This window comes from Piliocolobus tephrosceles, chromosome 16 (assembly GCF_002776525.5).
Source record: "Piliocolobus tephrosceles isolate RC106 chromosome 16, ASM277652v3, whole genome shotgun sequence".
Lineage (NCBI taxonomy): Eukaryota > Metazoa > Chordata > Mammalia > Primates > Cercopithecidae > Piliocolobus > Piliocolobus tephrosceles.
This window is the reverse complement of record NC_045449.1, coordinates 47,628,021-47,639,589: the sequence shown is the minus strand read 5'-3', so window position 1 is coordinate 47,639,589 and position 11,569 is coordinate 47,628,021. Positions and strand designations below refer to the sequence as shown.

Here is an 11,569-nt window from a genome sequence, read left to right as displayed (position 1 = left end):
ATGTATTCAGTAGAGATGGGGTTTCGCTGTATTGCCCACGCTGGTCTTAAATTCCTGGGCTCAAGCGATCCCCCCGCCTCGTTCTCCCAAAATGCTGGGGTTCCTGGCATGAGCCAACGCTCCCGGCCTAGGGAACCTTTCTAAGCTTCAACCTCTAGCTCTGTAAAATGAGAATTGGAAGTAGGTGCGATCTGAACTTTCTGATCAATTCCGGGTACAAGCTTTTCAACAAAACTGAGCTGAAGAAATAGCATGTAATACCGTGGGGGAACACCTTAAGGAAAGTTTTCACCTTAAAGGAAAACTGGGGGAACGGGGCCTAATTGCACACAAACTGCCCACAATCAGTTATCCAGTCTCCTCCCCTTCACTTTCCAACTCCTCTTGCATAGTCAGTCTCTGGTCAACTTCCTCTGGGACCAAGCAAGCAAACTTCCCCCACTGCCTTAAGGACCCACCGGTCAACCCAGGGTGAGTGGAGACAATAGGGTTTGTGTCGCAGGGGTCCTTGACATCACGTAACAATGCACAGGGGTGTCCCCACCTAGGGTCCTCATTCCCTCCAGAAAGGCCCTCCAAGGCTACAGTGGTTGGGATGGCATACCTGAGCGAGTGTCGCCTGCGACTGGAGAAAGGCTTTATCTTGGACGGGGTGGCTGTGAGCACCACTGCCCGCGCTTATGGGCGCTCTAGGCCCAAGCTGTGGTCGGCGATTCCGCCCTACAATGCGCAGCAGGACTACCACGCCCGCAGCTACTTCCAGAGCCACGTGGTTCCGCCCGTTTTGCGGAAAACTGATCAGGTATACGAGCTTCCTGGAAGACCCCACACTCCTCCCTAAATCTTCACTCCAGCGTCCTCACCACAAAGACGACTCCGCCACTTTCACCTCCTCAGTTTACTTTCTTTTCTTTTTTAAATTTTTATTTATTATTATTATTATTATTATTTTGAGACGGAGTCTCGCTCTGTCGCCCAAGCTGGAGTGTAGTGAGTGGCACCATCTTGGCTCACGGCAACCTCTGCCTCCTGGGTTTAAGCGATTCTCCTACGTCGGGAGTAGTTGGGATTACAGGCACGCCACGAAGCCAGACTAATTTTGGTATTTTTGGTAGAGACGGGGTTTCGCCATGTTACCCAGACTGGGATTACAGGTTTGAGCCTGTAATTACAGGGTCTCACTCTTGCCCAGGCTGGAGTGCAGTGGTGCGGTCATGGCTCACTGCAGCTTCCACCTCCCAGGGTCAAGAGATCCTCCCACCTCCGCCTCGTGATTAGCCGGGACTACAGGCGCGCGCCACCCCGCCCGGCTAATTTTTTTTTTGTAGAGAGGGGGTCTCGCCATGTTACCCAGACTGCTCTTGAACTCCTGGGCTCACGCTATTCTCCCGCCACCGCATCCCAGTTTTCTTAATGAAGCCGGAGGACTGCAGGAGAGGGAGGACAGGTGTTGAGCGCAAGCTCCCTGAGCTCACAGAATGGCCTTCCAGCCCTGAATTTGAGAACAGACTCATTCCGGGTTTCTGCAAGGCAAGGGGATAGGGCTCAAAGCCAGCTTCTCCCAAACCAGTCCGTCTCTTTGTCCTTTGTGACGTTACAGACCCGCCCTCTAGGGTGACCTCACACCGCAAATTCTCTAAATACGCGAAAATCCGTGTGACCTCAGTGAGTAAGGCAAAGGGAATTGACTTGACTTCCAGGGCGAGACGGCTTCCTCCTGTGACATCATAGTGGCAGGGCGTGCGGCTTGGTCTCTGGGTTCTTTGGTCTGAAGGGAGGGACACCTCTCAAACCTCTGCGGACCTCAGTTCCTCCCCTTGGCCTTTTCCCTCCTAGGTGTAGGCCCCTTCCTAACCCCCCAGATCAAAGATTCCGAGACCATTTGCTGATGGTTCAATATTCCCGCCCAACATTTTGCTTCCAGTATTTGTGTTTCTACACAACAGTGGTGTGGAGAAGAGACAGGAGGACTCATGGGGTTATTCTGTGAACAAATCTTGGGGTTTTTGTGTGTGTGTGTGTAGTCCCAAATGTTTGTTTACATAGGTCTGTGCACTGCATGTATATGGACACACATGAGTCACATATGTGTTGACTCATGTAATTTTTATTTTATTTATTTATTTTTTGAGACGGAGTCTTGCTCTGCCTCCCAGGTTCACGTCATGCACAGCTCACTGCAGCCTCGAACTGCTGGGCTTAAGAAATCCTACAGTCTCAGCCTCCTGAGTAGGTGGGACTATAGGCGTGTGCCACCATGCCCAGTGGCTAATCTTTTAATTTTTTTTTTTTTTTTTTTTTTGTGAGGCAGAGTCTCACCCTGTCACCCAGGTTGGAGTGCAGTGGTGTGATCTCGGCTCACTGCAACCTGAGCCTCCCGGGTTCAAGCGATTCTCCTGCCCCAGCCTCCCAAGTAGCTAGGATTACAGGCACCTGCCACAACGCCCAGCTAATATTTTGTAGTTTTAGTAGAGATGGGGTTTCACCATGTTGGCCAGGCTGGTCTTGAACTCCTGACCTTGTGATCTGCCCATCTTGGCCTCCCAAAGTGCTGGGATTACAGGTGTGAGCCACCATATCCAGCCGCAATCTTTTAGTGTTTTGTTGAGACGGGTCTGGCCATGTTACCTAGGCTGGTCTCAAACTTCTGGGTTCAAGCAATCCTCTTGCCTCAGCCTCCTAAAGTGCTGGGATTATAGGCACAAGCCACTGTGCCCAGCCTGTTTTTTTGTTTGTTTGTTTTTGAGAGGGAGTCTCACTCTATCTCCCATACTGGAGTACAGTGGCACGATCTTGGCTCACTGCAACCTCTGTCGCCCAGGTTCAAGTGATTCTCCTGCCTCAGCCTCCTGAGTAGCTGGGATTATAGGCACGCGCCACTACACCTGGCTAATTTTTGTATTTGTAGTAGGGGTTTCGCCATGTTGGCCAGGCTGGTCTTCAACTCTTGACCTCAGGTGATCCTCCTTCCTTGGCCTCCCACAGTGCTGGGATTATAGGTGTTAGCCACCGCTCCCAACCAACCTGTTTAATTTTAAAAATATTATTGTCAAAACCACCATTTGTGGTAGGTATTATTTTTATTTAAATAAAGATAACATTTATACAACTTCACTATGCCAGGCCCTTTATCTGACCAAAACCACTTAAGTCTCACAGCAGGCCGGTGCGGTGACTCAATCCTGTAATCCCAGCACTTTGGGATGCTGAGGCGGGTGGATCACCTGAGTTCAAGAGTTTGAGACCAGCCTGGCCAATTAGCTGGGCATGGTGGCGCATGCCTGTAATCCTAGTTACTCAGGAGGCTGAGGCAGGAGAATTGTTTGAACTCAGGAGGCGGAGGTTGCAATGAGCCAAGGTGGCAACACTGCACTCCAGCCTGGGCGACAGAGACCGTGTCTCAAAAAATAAACCTCGGCCGGGCGTGGTGGCTCAAGCCTGTAATCTCAGCACTTTGGGAGGCCGAGACGGGCGGATCACGAGGTCAGGAGATCGAGACCATCCTGGCTAACACGGTGAAACCCCGTCTCTACTAAAAAATACAAAAATCTAGCTGGGCGAGGTGGCGGGCGCCTGTAGTCCCAGCTACTCAGGAGGCTGAGGCAGGAGAATGGCGTAAACCTGGGAGGCGGAGCTTGCAGTGAGCTGAGATCCGGCCACTGCACTCCAGCCCGGGCAACAGAGTGGAGATCCGGCCACTGTACTCCAGCCCGGGCGACACTTCACAGCAATATTCCTTTTACTGATGGGGAAATTGAGGCCCAGAAAAGCTGTGTAATTGGCCCAAGTTCACAAAGCCTGTTAATGGTTGAGCTGGAGTTAGAACTCAGCCTGTCTGGCAGCAGAGACTGAGCCTTCAGCTGCCAAGCTCAACTGCCCCTCCCTGAGAGGCAATAGGTTCTTCTTTTTTTTTTTTTGAGACGGAGTTTGGCTCTTGTTGCCCAGGCTGGAGTGCAATGGCAAGATCTCGGCTCACTGCAACTTCTGCCTCCGGGGTTCAAGCAATTCTACTGCCTTAGCCTCCTGTGCAGCTGGGATTACAGATGCCTGCCACCATGCCCAGCTAATTTTTTGTATTTTTAGTAGAGATGGGGTTTCACCATGTTGGCAAGGCTAGTCTCGAACTCCTGGCCTCAGGTAATCCACCCACCTCGGCCTTCCAAAGTGCTGGGATTACAGGCCTGAGCCACTGCGCCTGGCCTGGTTCTTAAATATATTTAGTCTGTCTGCCCCAGTTACCTAAGGCTCTGACCTCTTCCCTCTCCCCACAGCAAACCCCAGGGCAGTTTGCACTGTGCCCCCCTCAACATTGTGGCTGACAGTCTTCTGTATTCTCTTCCCCACTTTCAGGATCATGGCGGTACAGGAAGGGATGGCTGGATAGTAGACTATATCCACATCTTCGGGCAAGGACAGAGATACCTCAACAGGAGAAATTGGGCAGGGACAGGCAAGTGCTGCCTCCCTTTCCAGCCTCATCATGGTTCCTGGGCCATAGCGAGGCCTGGTTGAGGGGAAGAGGCTAAGGGACTGCATCCTTCCAGGTTTTCTTCACATACATGAGCATATGGTGCCAAATGCTCCCTAATATTAGTTAATAAGCACCAGTACTGTATGTCAGGCCCCATTTTTTTTTTTTTTTGAGACATGGTCTCAGTCTGTCACCCAAACTGGATTGCATGAAATGCAGTAGCATGGATGAGTGTGGTAGCTCATGCCTGTAATCCCAGCACTTTGGGAGGCTGAGGCGGGTGGATCACTTGAGGTCAGGAGTTCCAAACTAGCCTGGCCTACCTGGTTAAACCCTGTCTCTACTAAAAATACAAAAAGACAATTAGCCAGGCGTGGTGGCTCATGCCTGGAATCCCAGCTCCTTGGGAGGCTGAGGCAGGAGAACTGCTTGAACCCAGGAGGTGGAGGTTGCAATGAGCCAAGATCATGCCACTGCACTCCAGCCTGGGCGACACAGCAAGACTCCATTTAAAAAAAAAAAAAAAAAAGAAATGCAGTAGCACAATTACTACTCACTGCAGTCTTGACCTCCTGGGCTTGAGCAATCCTCCCACCTCAGCCTCCTGCGCAGCTGGGCCCACAGGTGTGCACCACCACACTCAGTTAATTTTTTATTTTTTGTACAGATGGAGTCTCCCTATGTGGCCCAGGCTGGTCTTGAACTCCTAGGCTCAAGTGATCCTCTGGCCTAGGATGTCTATAATAGACATGATCCATTTGTTAGGCACTTTTCACCCTTACACTAACCCCACAGCACAGGTAGGGAAACAAGTTTCTTTAGTTAAAGTAATTTGGCAAGAGGGCTGAGCTGGAATTAATATACTGCTCTTCCTGGCTTGGTACAGTGGCTCATGCTCATGCCTGTAATCCCAGCAGTTAGGGAGGCTGAGGCGGGCGGATCACGAGGTTAAGAGTTCAAGACCAGCCTGGCCAACATAGTGAAACCCCGTCTCTACTAAAAATACAAATAATTAGCCGGGTGTGTTGGCAGGCACCTATAATCCCAGCTACTCAAGAGGCTGATGCAGGATAATCTCTTGAATCCGGGAGGCAGAGGTTGCAGTGATCCAAGATTGCATCATTGCACTCCAGCCTGGGCGACAGTGTGAGACTCCGTCTCAAAAACAAATGAACAAAAATATTCTGCTCTTCCCAACTCCGAAGGCCCTGTTCCCCTCACTGCTGCATCCTGCTCATTTTCCAGGCCCAGGTTAACAACAATGGGAAAGAGTTGAGAGATATTTTTCTTTTTTTTGGGACCAAGTTTTGCTGTGTTGCCCAGGCTGGAGTGCAGTGGCACGATCTCAGCTCACTGCAAGCTCTGCCTCTTGCGTTCACACCATTCTCCTGCCTCAGCCTCCCAGGTAGCTGGGACTACAGGCACCTGCCACCACGCCCGGCTAATTTTTTATATTTTTAGTACAGACGGGGTTTCATCATGTTAGCCAGGATGGTCTCGAGCTCCTGACCTCGTGATCCACCCGCCTCGGCCTCCTAAAGTGCTGGGATTACAGGCTTGAGCCACCGCGCCCAGCCGAGATATTTTTCTAACAGGGTAAACCCTCCTCCCAGCCCATCTCCTCCATGGTGGGTCACTTCTCTAGTCACATGATACTTTGTGCCATTTGGCCCGATTGATCTTGATCTCATCCATTTTTTCCACATGGGTCAGAGGCAAGGGTGAGATTTTTCTCATTTCTTGTGGGAGAAAAGCAAGCTTTGCCAAACCCAGAATTTCTGGCCCTTCCTGTCCCAGCACAAACCATTCACAGTTTTCCTGCAATTATTCCTGATGCGGGGTTTTATTTCTAGGAAGCCTTCTGTCCCTCAGCCTCACCAGCCCTTGGCTTTTCAGCCCAGAGGCTCAGGGAATTTGGGGATTGCATGTTCAGCTGTGGGCATGGGGAATGCAAGTGACTATGCCTGGTTGGCATCCCATATCACACCCAGGGGAATGGGGAAGCCAAGAGGTGGGCTGAATGCAGGCTCAGGCCTCTCTCTCCTTGCCCCCAAGGGCATTCTCTCCAGCAGGTGACTGGGCACAACCACTACAATGCTGATCTGAAACCAATCTATGGATTCAATGGAAGGTTTGGCTACCGCCGGAACACTCCAGCCCTCCGTCGGAGCACGTCCGTCTTTGGAGAGGTCACCCACTTCCCTCTGTTCTAGCAGCATCTTTTCCCTTCCTAGCCATCGACCTGAATTTCTAAGACAAATGTTTAGATGAACTCTTAATGTGTTTTTACGTTAAAAAATTTAATTTGTGTCTCCATGTGTGCTGTTTCTTCCCTGAGATTGGAGGAATGAGCCAGTTCTACCCTTGGCTTTTCTTCCCCCTGGAGAGGAGGTGAGAGGAGAAAGGGCTTCTCAGGCCTACACCCTTGTACTCCATACCAACGAGTGCCAGGTTTGAAAGGAGGGGCTTCAGTTCTCCCCTGCCACTGGGACAAGAAGGAGCCACACTACTCAACCTCAATAAAGCACTTCCCCAGCTGTCAGCAGAGCCCCAGGTCAGAGCTGGCTATTGTTTCCATCAAGAACAGAGCAAAGGCCAAGCTCCTTGGCCTACGCCTGTAATCCCAGCACTCTGGGAGGCCGAGATGGGAGGATTGCTTGAGCTCAGGCAGGTGGATCACTTGAGACCAGCCTGGGCAACATGATGAAACAGTCTTTACCAAACATATACATATGTTTATGTGTGTGTGTATGCTTATGTATATATATGTGTATAGATATGCATATATATATAGAGAGAGAGAGAGAAGGAGAGAGAGAGAGAGACTCATTCTGTTAGCCCAGGCTGGAGTGCAGTGGTGTGATCTCAGCTCACTGCAACCTCTGCCTCCAGGGGTTCAAGCAATTCTCCTGCCTCAGCCTCCCTAGTAGCTGGAATTACAAGTGCCTGCCACCACTCCCAGCTAGTTATTTCGTATTTTTAGTGGGGGCGGGGGTTTCACCGTTTTGGTCAGGCTAGTCTCGAACTCCTGACCTCACCTCGGCCTCCCTGAGTGCTGGGATTACAGGCGTGAGCCACCCTCCTGGCCCAGGATGTCATTTTTCAAATGTTCCCTTTCAGTTTATTGGTGGCCAATGGAAAAGCCAAACCAGATGATGGATAATTAAGAAGGTGGGGCTTTAGAATACAAAACTTGCCAGAACTCGTGTGGGTGGAACTTGATTGTATTGAGTCACCATAAGTGGACACGGAAGGAATGTATAATGGACAGAGGGGGTATGGCTCAGGGGTAGGGCATTTGACTGCAGATCAAGAGGTCCCTGGTTCGAATCTGGGTGCCCCCTCCCTACCATTCCATTTAACAGCAAATACTGTCAGCCACAGTATCACCAGAAAAGATGAAGGAACTTTCAACTTGCTCTTGTGCTAAAACTGTTACTCCCACATTCCAGCTCACCTTTAGGACAAAAAGCCCCTCTAGGACCTCATTTGTCTTCAGTTAAGACCAAGTCCCTGAGGAGATTCTAAATCTATGAGTGAGTCTGAGAGCTGTGAACACAATTTGCTAATTGGATGGGTGTCGGAGTATAGGTGGAAATGTATGTATTTTTGAAAACTTAGTACATGCCAAGCTGCCTCGAATTAAAACATGAAAGAAGGGCCAGGGCCAGGCGCGATGGCTCACGCCTATAATCCCAGCGCTTTGGGAAGCCGAGGCGGGCGAATCACAGGTCAGGAGTTTGAGAGCAGCCTGGCCAACATGGTGAAACCTCCATCTCTACTAAAAATACAAAAAATTAGCCGGGTGTGGTGGTGCACACCTGTCATCCCAGCTACTCAGGAGGCTGAGGCAGGAGAATCGCTTGAACCTGGGAGGCCGTGGTTGCAGTCAGCCGAGACCGCACCACAGCACTCCAGCCTGGGCAACAGAGCGAGACTCCGTCTAAAAAAAAAAAAAAGTTCGAGACCAGCCTGACCAATATGGTGAAACCCTGTCTCTACTAAAAATACAAAAAATTAGCTGGGTGTGGTGGCGCACGCCTGTAATCCCAGCTACTTGAGAGGCTGAGGCAGGAGAATTGCTTGAACCTGGGAGGCAGAGGTTGCAGTGAGCTGAGATCATGCTGTTGCACTCCAGCCTGGGCGACAGAGCCAGACACCGTTTCAAAAAAAAAAAAAAAAGGAAAGAAAAGAAAAAGAGAGAGAGAGAAAGAAAGAAAAGAAAAGATGGAAGGCTGAGCTCAGTGGCTCATGCCTGTAATTGCAGCACTTTGGGAGGCTGAGGCGGGCGGATTATGAGGTCAGGAGATCGAGACCATCTTGGCTAACATGGTGAAACCCTATCTTTACTAAAAATACAAAAAAATTAGCCAGGTGTGGTGGCGGGCACCTGTAGTCCCAGCTACTCGGGAGGTTGAGGTAGGAGAATGGCGTGAACCCAGGAGGCGGAGCTTACAGTGAGCCGAGATTGCGAGATTGCACCACTGCACTCGAGCCTGGGGGACAGAGTGAGACTCCGTCTGGAAAAAAAAAAAATAAGAAAGAGAAAAAGAAAGAAAGAAGGAAGGAAAGAAAGAGAGAAAGAAAAGAAGGAAAAGAGAGAAAGAGAAAGAAAAGAAGGAAGGAAAGAAAGAAGAAAGGAGAAAGAAAAGAAGGAAAGAAAGAGAAAGGCCAGGCGCGGGGGTTCACACCTGTAATCCCAGCACTATGGGAGGCTGAGGTGGGTGGATCGCGGGGTCAGGAGCTCAAGACCAGCCTGACCAACATGGTGAAACCCCGTCTCTACTAAAAATACAAAAATTAGCCGGGCCTGGTGGCGTGCGCCTGTAATCCCACCTACTTGGGAGGCTGAGACAGGAGAATCGTTTGAAGCCAGGAGGCGGAGGTTGAAGTGAGCCAAGATCATGCCATTGCACTCCCAGTGAGGCTCTGTCTCAACAAAAAAAAGAAGAGAGAGAGAGAAAGAGAGAGAAGAAAGGAAGGAAGAGAAGGAAGGAAAAAGAAAAGAAGGAAGGAAGGAAGAGAAGGAAGGAAAAAGAAAAGAAGGAAGGAAGGAAAGAAAGAAAGAGAAAGGAAGGAAGGAAGGGAGGGAGGGAAGGAAGGAAGGAAGGGCTGACTGCGGTGGCTCACACATGTAATCCCAGCACTTTGGGAGGACAAGGCGGCACATCACCTGAGGTCAGGAGCTGGAGACCAGCTTGGCCAACATGGTGAAACCTGTCTCTACTAAAAATACGAAAATTAGCCGGGCATGGTGGCATGCACCTGTAATTCCGGCTACTTGGGAGGCTGAGGCACCAGAATCGCTTGAATCTGGGAGGCGGAGGTTGTGTTAGCCGAGATTGCACCACCGAACTCCAGCCTGGGCAAAAAGAGTGAGACTCTCTCTCTTAAAAAAAAAAAAAAAGAGGCCAGGTGCGGTGGCTCAAGACTCTAATCCCAGCACTTTGGGAGGCCGAGACGGGCGATCACGAGGTCAGGAGATCGAGACCATCCTGGCAAACACGGTGAAACCCCGTCTCTACTAAAAAAACACACAAAAAAACTAGCCGGGCGAGGTGGCGGGCGCCTGTAGTCCCAGCTACTCAGGAGGCTGAGGCAGGACAATGGCGCGAACCCGGGAGGCGGAGCTTGCAGTGAGTGGAGATCGCACCACTGTACTCCAGCCTGGGCGACAGAGCGAGACTCCGTCTCAAAAAAAAAAAAAAGAAAAGAAAAGAAAAAGAATTGCTTATTACTTAAATGTAAGGGGGCATATGTCACATTCTGGGTGGTATACTTCAGCTTTACACTTTACATCTTTTTTTTTTTTTTTTGAAAGAGGGTCTCACTCTGACACCCAGGCTGCAGTGTAGTAGCATGATCACGGCTCACTGCAGCCTGAAATTCAGGGACTCAAGCAATCCTCCTGCCTCAGCCTCCCCAGCAACTGGGACTACAGGCATGTGCCACTACACCTGGCTAATGTTTTTGTTTTTTTAAACATAAGTAGAGAGGAGGTCTTGCTATATTGCTCAGGCTGGTCTCCAACTCTTGGGCTCAAGTGATTCTCCCACCTCAGCCCCTGAAAGTGCTGGGACTACAAGTGTGAGCACCATGCCCAGCTTCACATTTTGCGTCTGTTTGTCCCAAGTGTGGAATGGGTACTGCAGACATTTGCAATTTAACTGGAGATAGACAAAAACACCGAATCACACAGTGAAAAAATTATTCCCTTTCCTATCCTCAGTAACTTAAGAAAAAAGTCATTTAAAATTTTTTTTTTAAAGAGATGGAGTCTCACTCTGTCACCCAGGCTGAACTACAGTGGCACAATCACAGGTCACTGTAGCTTCCATCTCCTGGACTCAAGTGATCCTCCTACCTCAGCCTTCCAAGTAGCTGGGATTATAGGTATGTGCCACCATGCCCAGCACTATACACTCTTTGAATAAAAAAGAGGGAGATTGACCAGGCGTGGTGGCTCACACCTGTAATCCCAGCACTTTTGGAGGCCGAGGTGGGCAGATCACGAGGTCGGGAGATTGAGACCATCTTGGCCAACATGGTGAAACCCCATCTCTACAAAAAACATAAAAAATTAGCTGGATGTGGTGGCGCGTGCCTGTAATCCCAGCTACTTGGGAGGCTGAGCCAGGGGAATTGCTTGAACCTGGGAGGTAGAGGTTGCAGTGAGCTGAGATCGCACCACTGTACTCCAGCCTGCTGACAGAAAAAGACTCCGTCTCAAAAAAAAAAAAAGAGTCATTCTTAAGTTTCCATTCCCATTTTATTTATGGCAAGTAATACTGATTCTCTTCAATAGCTTTATTGATATAATTTACATGCTGTGCAATTCAGCCATCAAAAGCCTACAATTCAATCATTTTTAGTATATTCACAAAGTTGTTCACCCATCAATACAATCAATTTTAGCACAACTTCATCACACCAAACTGAAACTCCATACCCATTGGCAGTCAACTTCCTATTTCCTCCCAACCTACCCATCTCTAGGCAACTACCAATCTACTTTCTGTCTATTGATTTGCCTATTATAGAAATTTCTTATAAATGGAATGATACATGTGGTCTTTTGTGACTGGCTTTTTTCACATA

At 49.6% G+C, this 11,569-nt stretch overlaps 1 protein-coding gene and 1 non-coding gene across 2 annotated transcripts; both read left to right on the top strand.

Annotated features, from left to right (window-relative positions):
* The first annotated feature begins 358 nt into the window (after window positions 1–358).
* C16H17orf98 (chromosome 16 C17orf98 homolog) lies at window positions 359–6,785 on the top strand. The gene is made up of 3 exons (XM_023204290.2): window positions 359–802; window positions 4,351–4,450; window positions 6,527–6,785. The coding sequence occupies exons 1-3, from the start codon at window positions 596–598 to the stop codon at window positions 6,682–6,684; spliced, it is 465 nt and encodes a 154-aa protein (XP_023060058.1). The 5' UTR covers window positions 359–595; the 3' UTR covers window positions 6,685–6,785.
* Window positions 6,786–7,743: 958 nt separating this feature from the next.
* Window positions 7,744–7,815, top strand: TRNAC-GCA. The gene has a single exon. It is a non-coding gene; the product is annotated as a tRNA-Cys (tRNA).
* Window positions 7,816–11,569: the final 3,754 nt, after the last annotated feature.

What these genes read in the sequence shown, in the direction of transcription:
- C16H17orf98 (XM_023204290.2), top strand. Translation starts at nt 596, where the DNA reads ATGGCATACCTGAGCGAGTGTCGCCTGCGACTGGAGAAAGGCTTTATC. An exon ending in TTTTGCGGAAAACTGATCAG is followed by an intron (nt 803 to 4,350) that starts GTATACGAGCTT and finishes CCCCACTTTCAG; the next exon opens with GATCATGGCGGTACAGGAAG. An exon ending in GAGAAATTGGGCAGGGACAG is followed by an intron (nt 4,451 to 6,526) that starts GCAAGTGCTGCC and finishes CTTGCCCCCAAG; the next exon opens with GGCATTCTCTCCAGCAGGTG.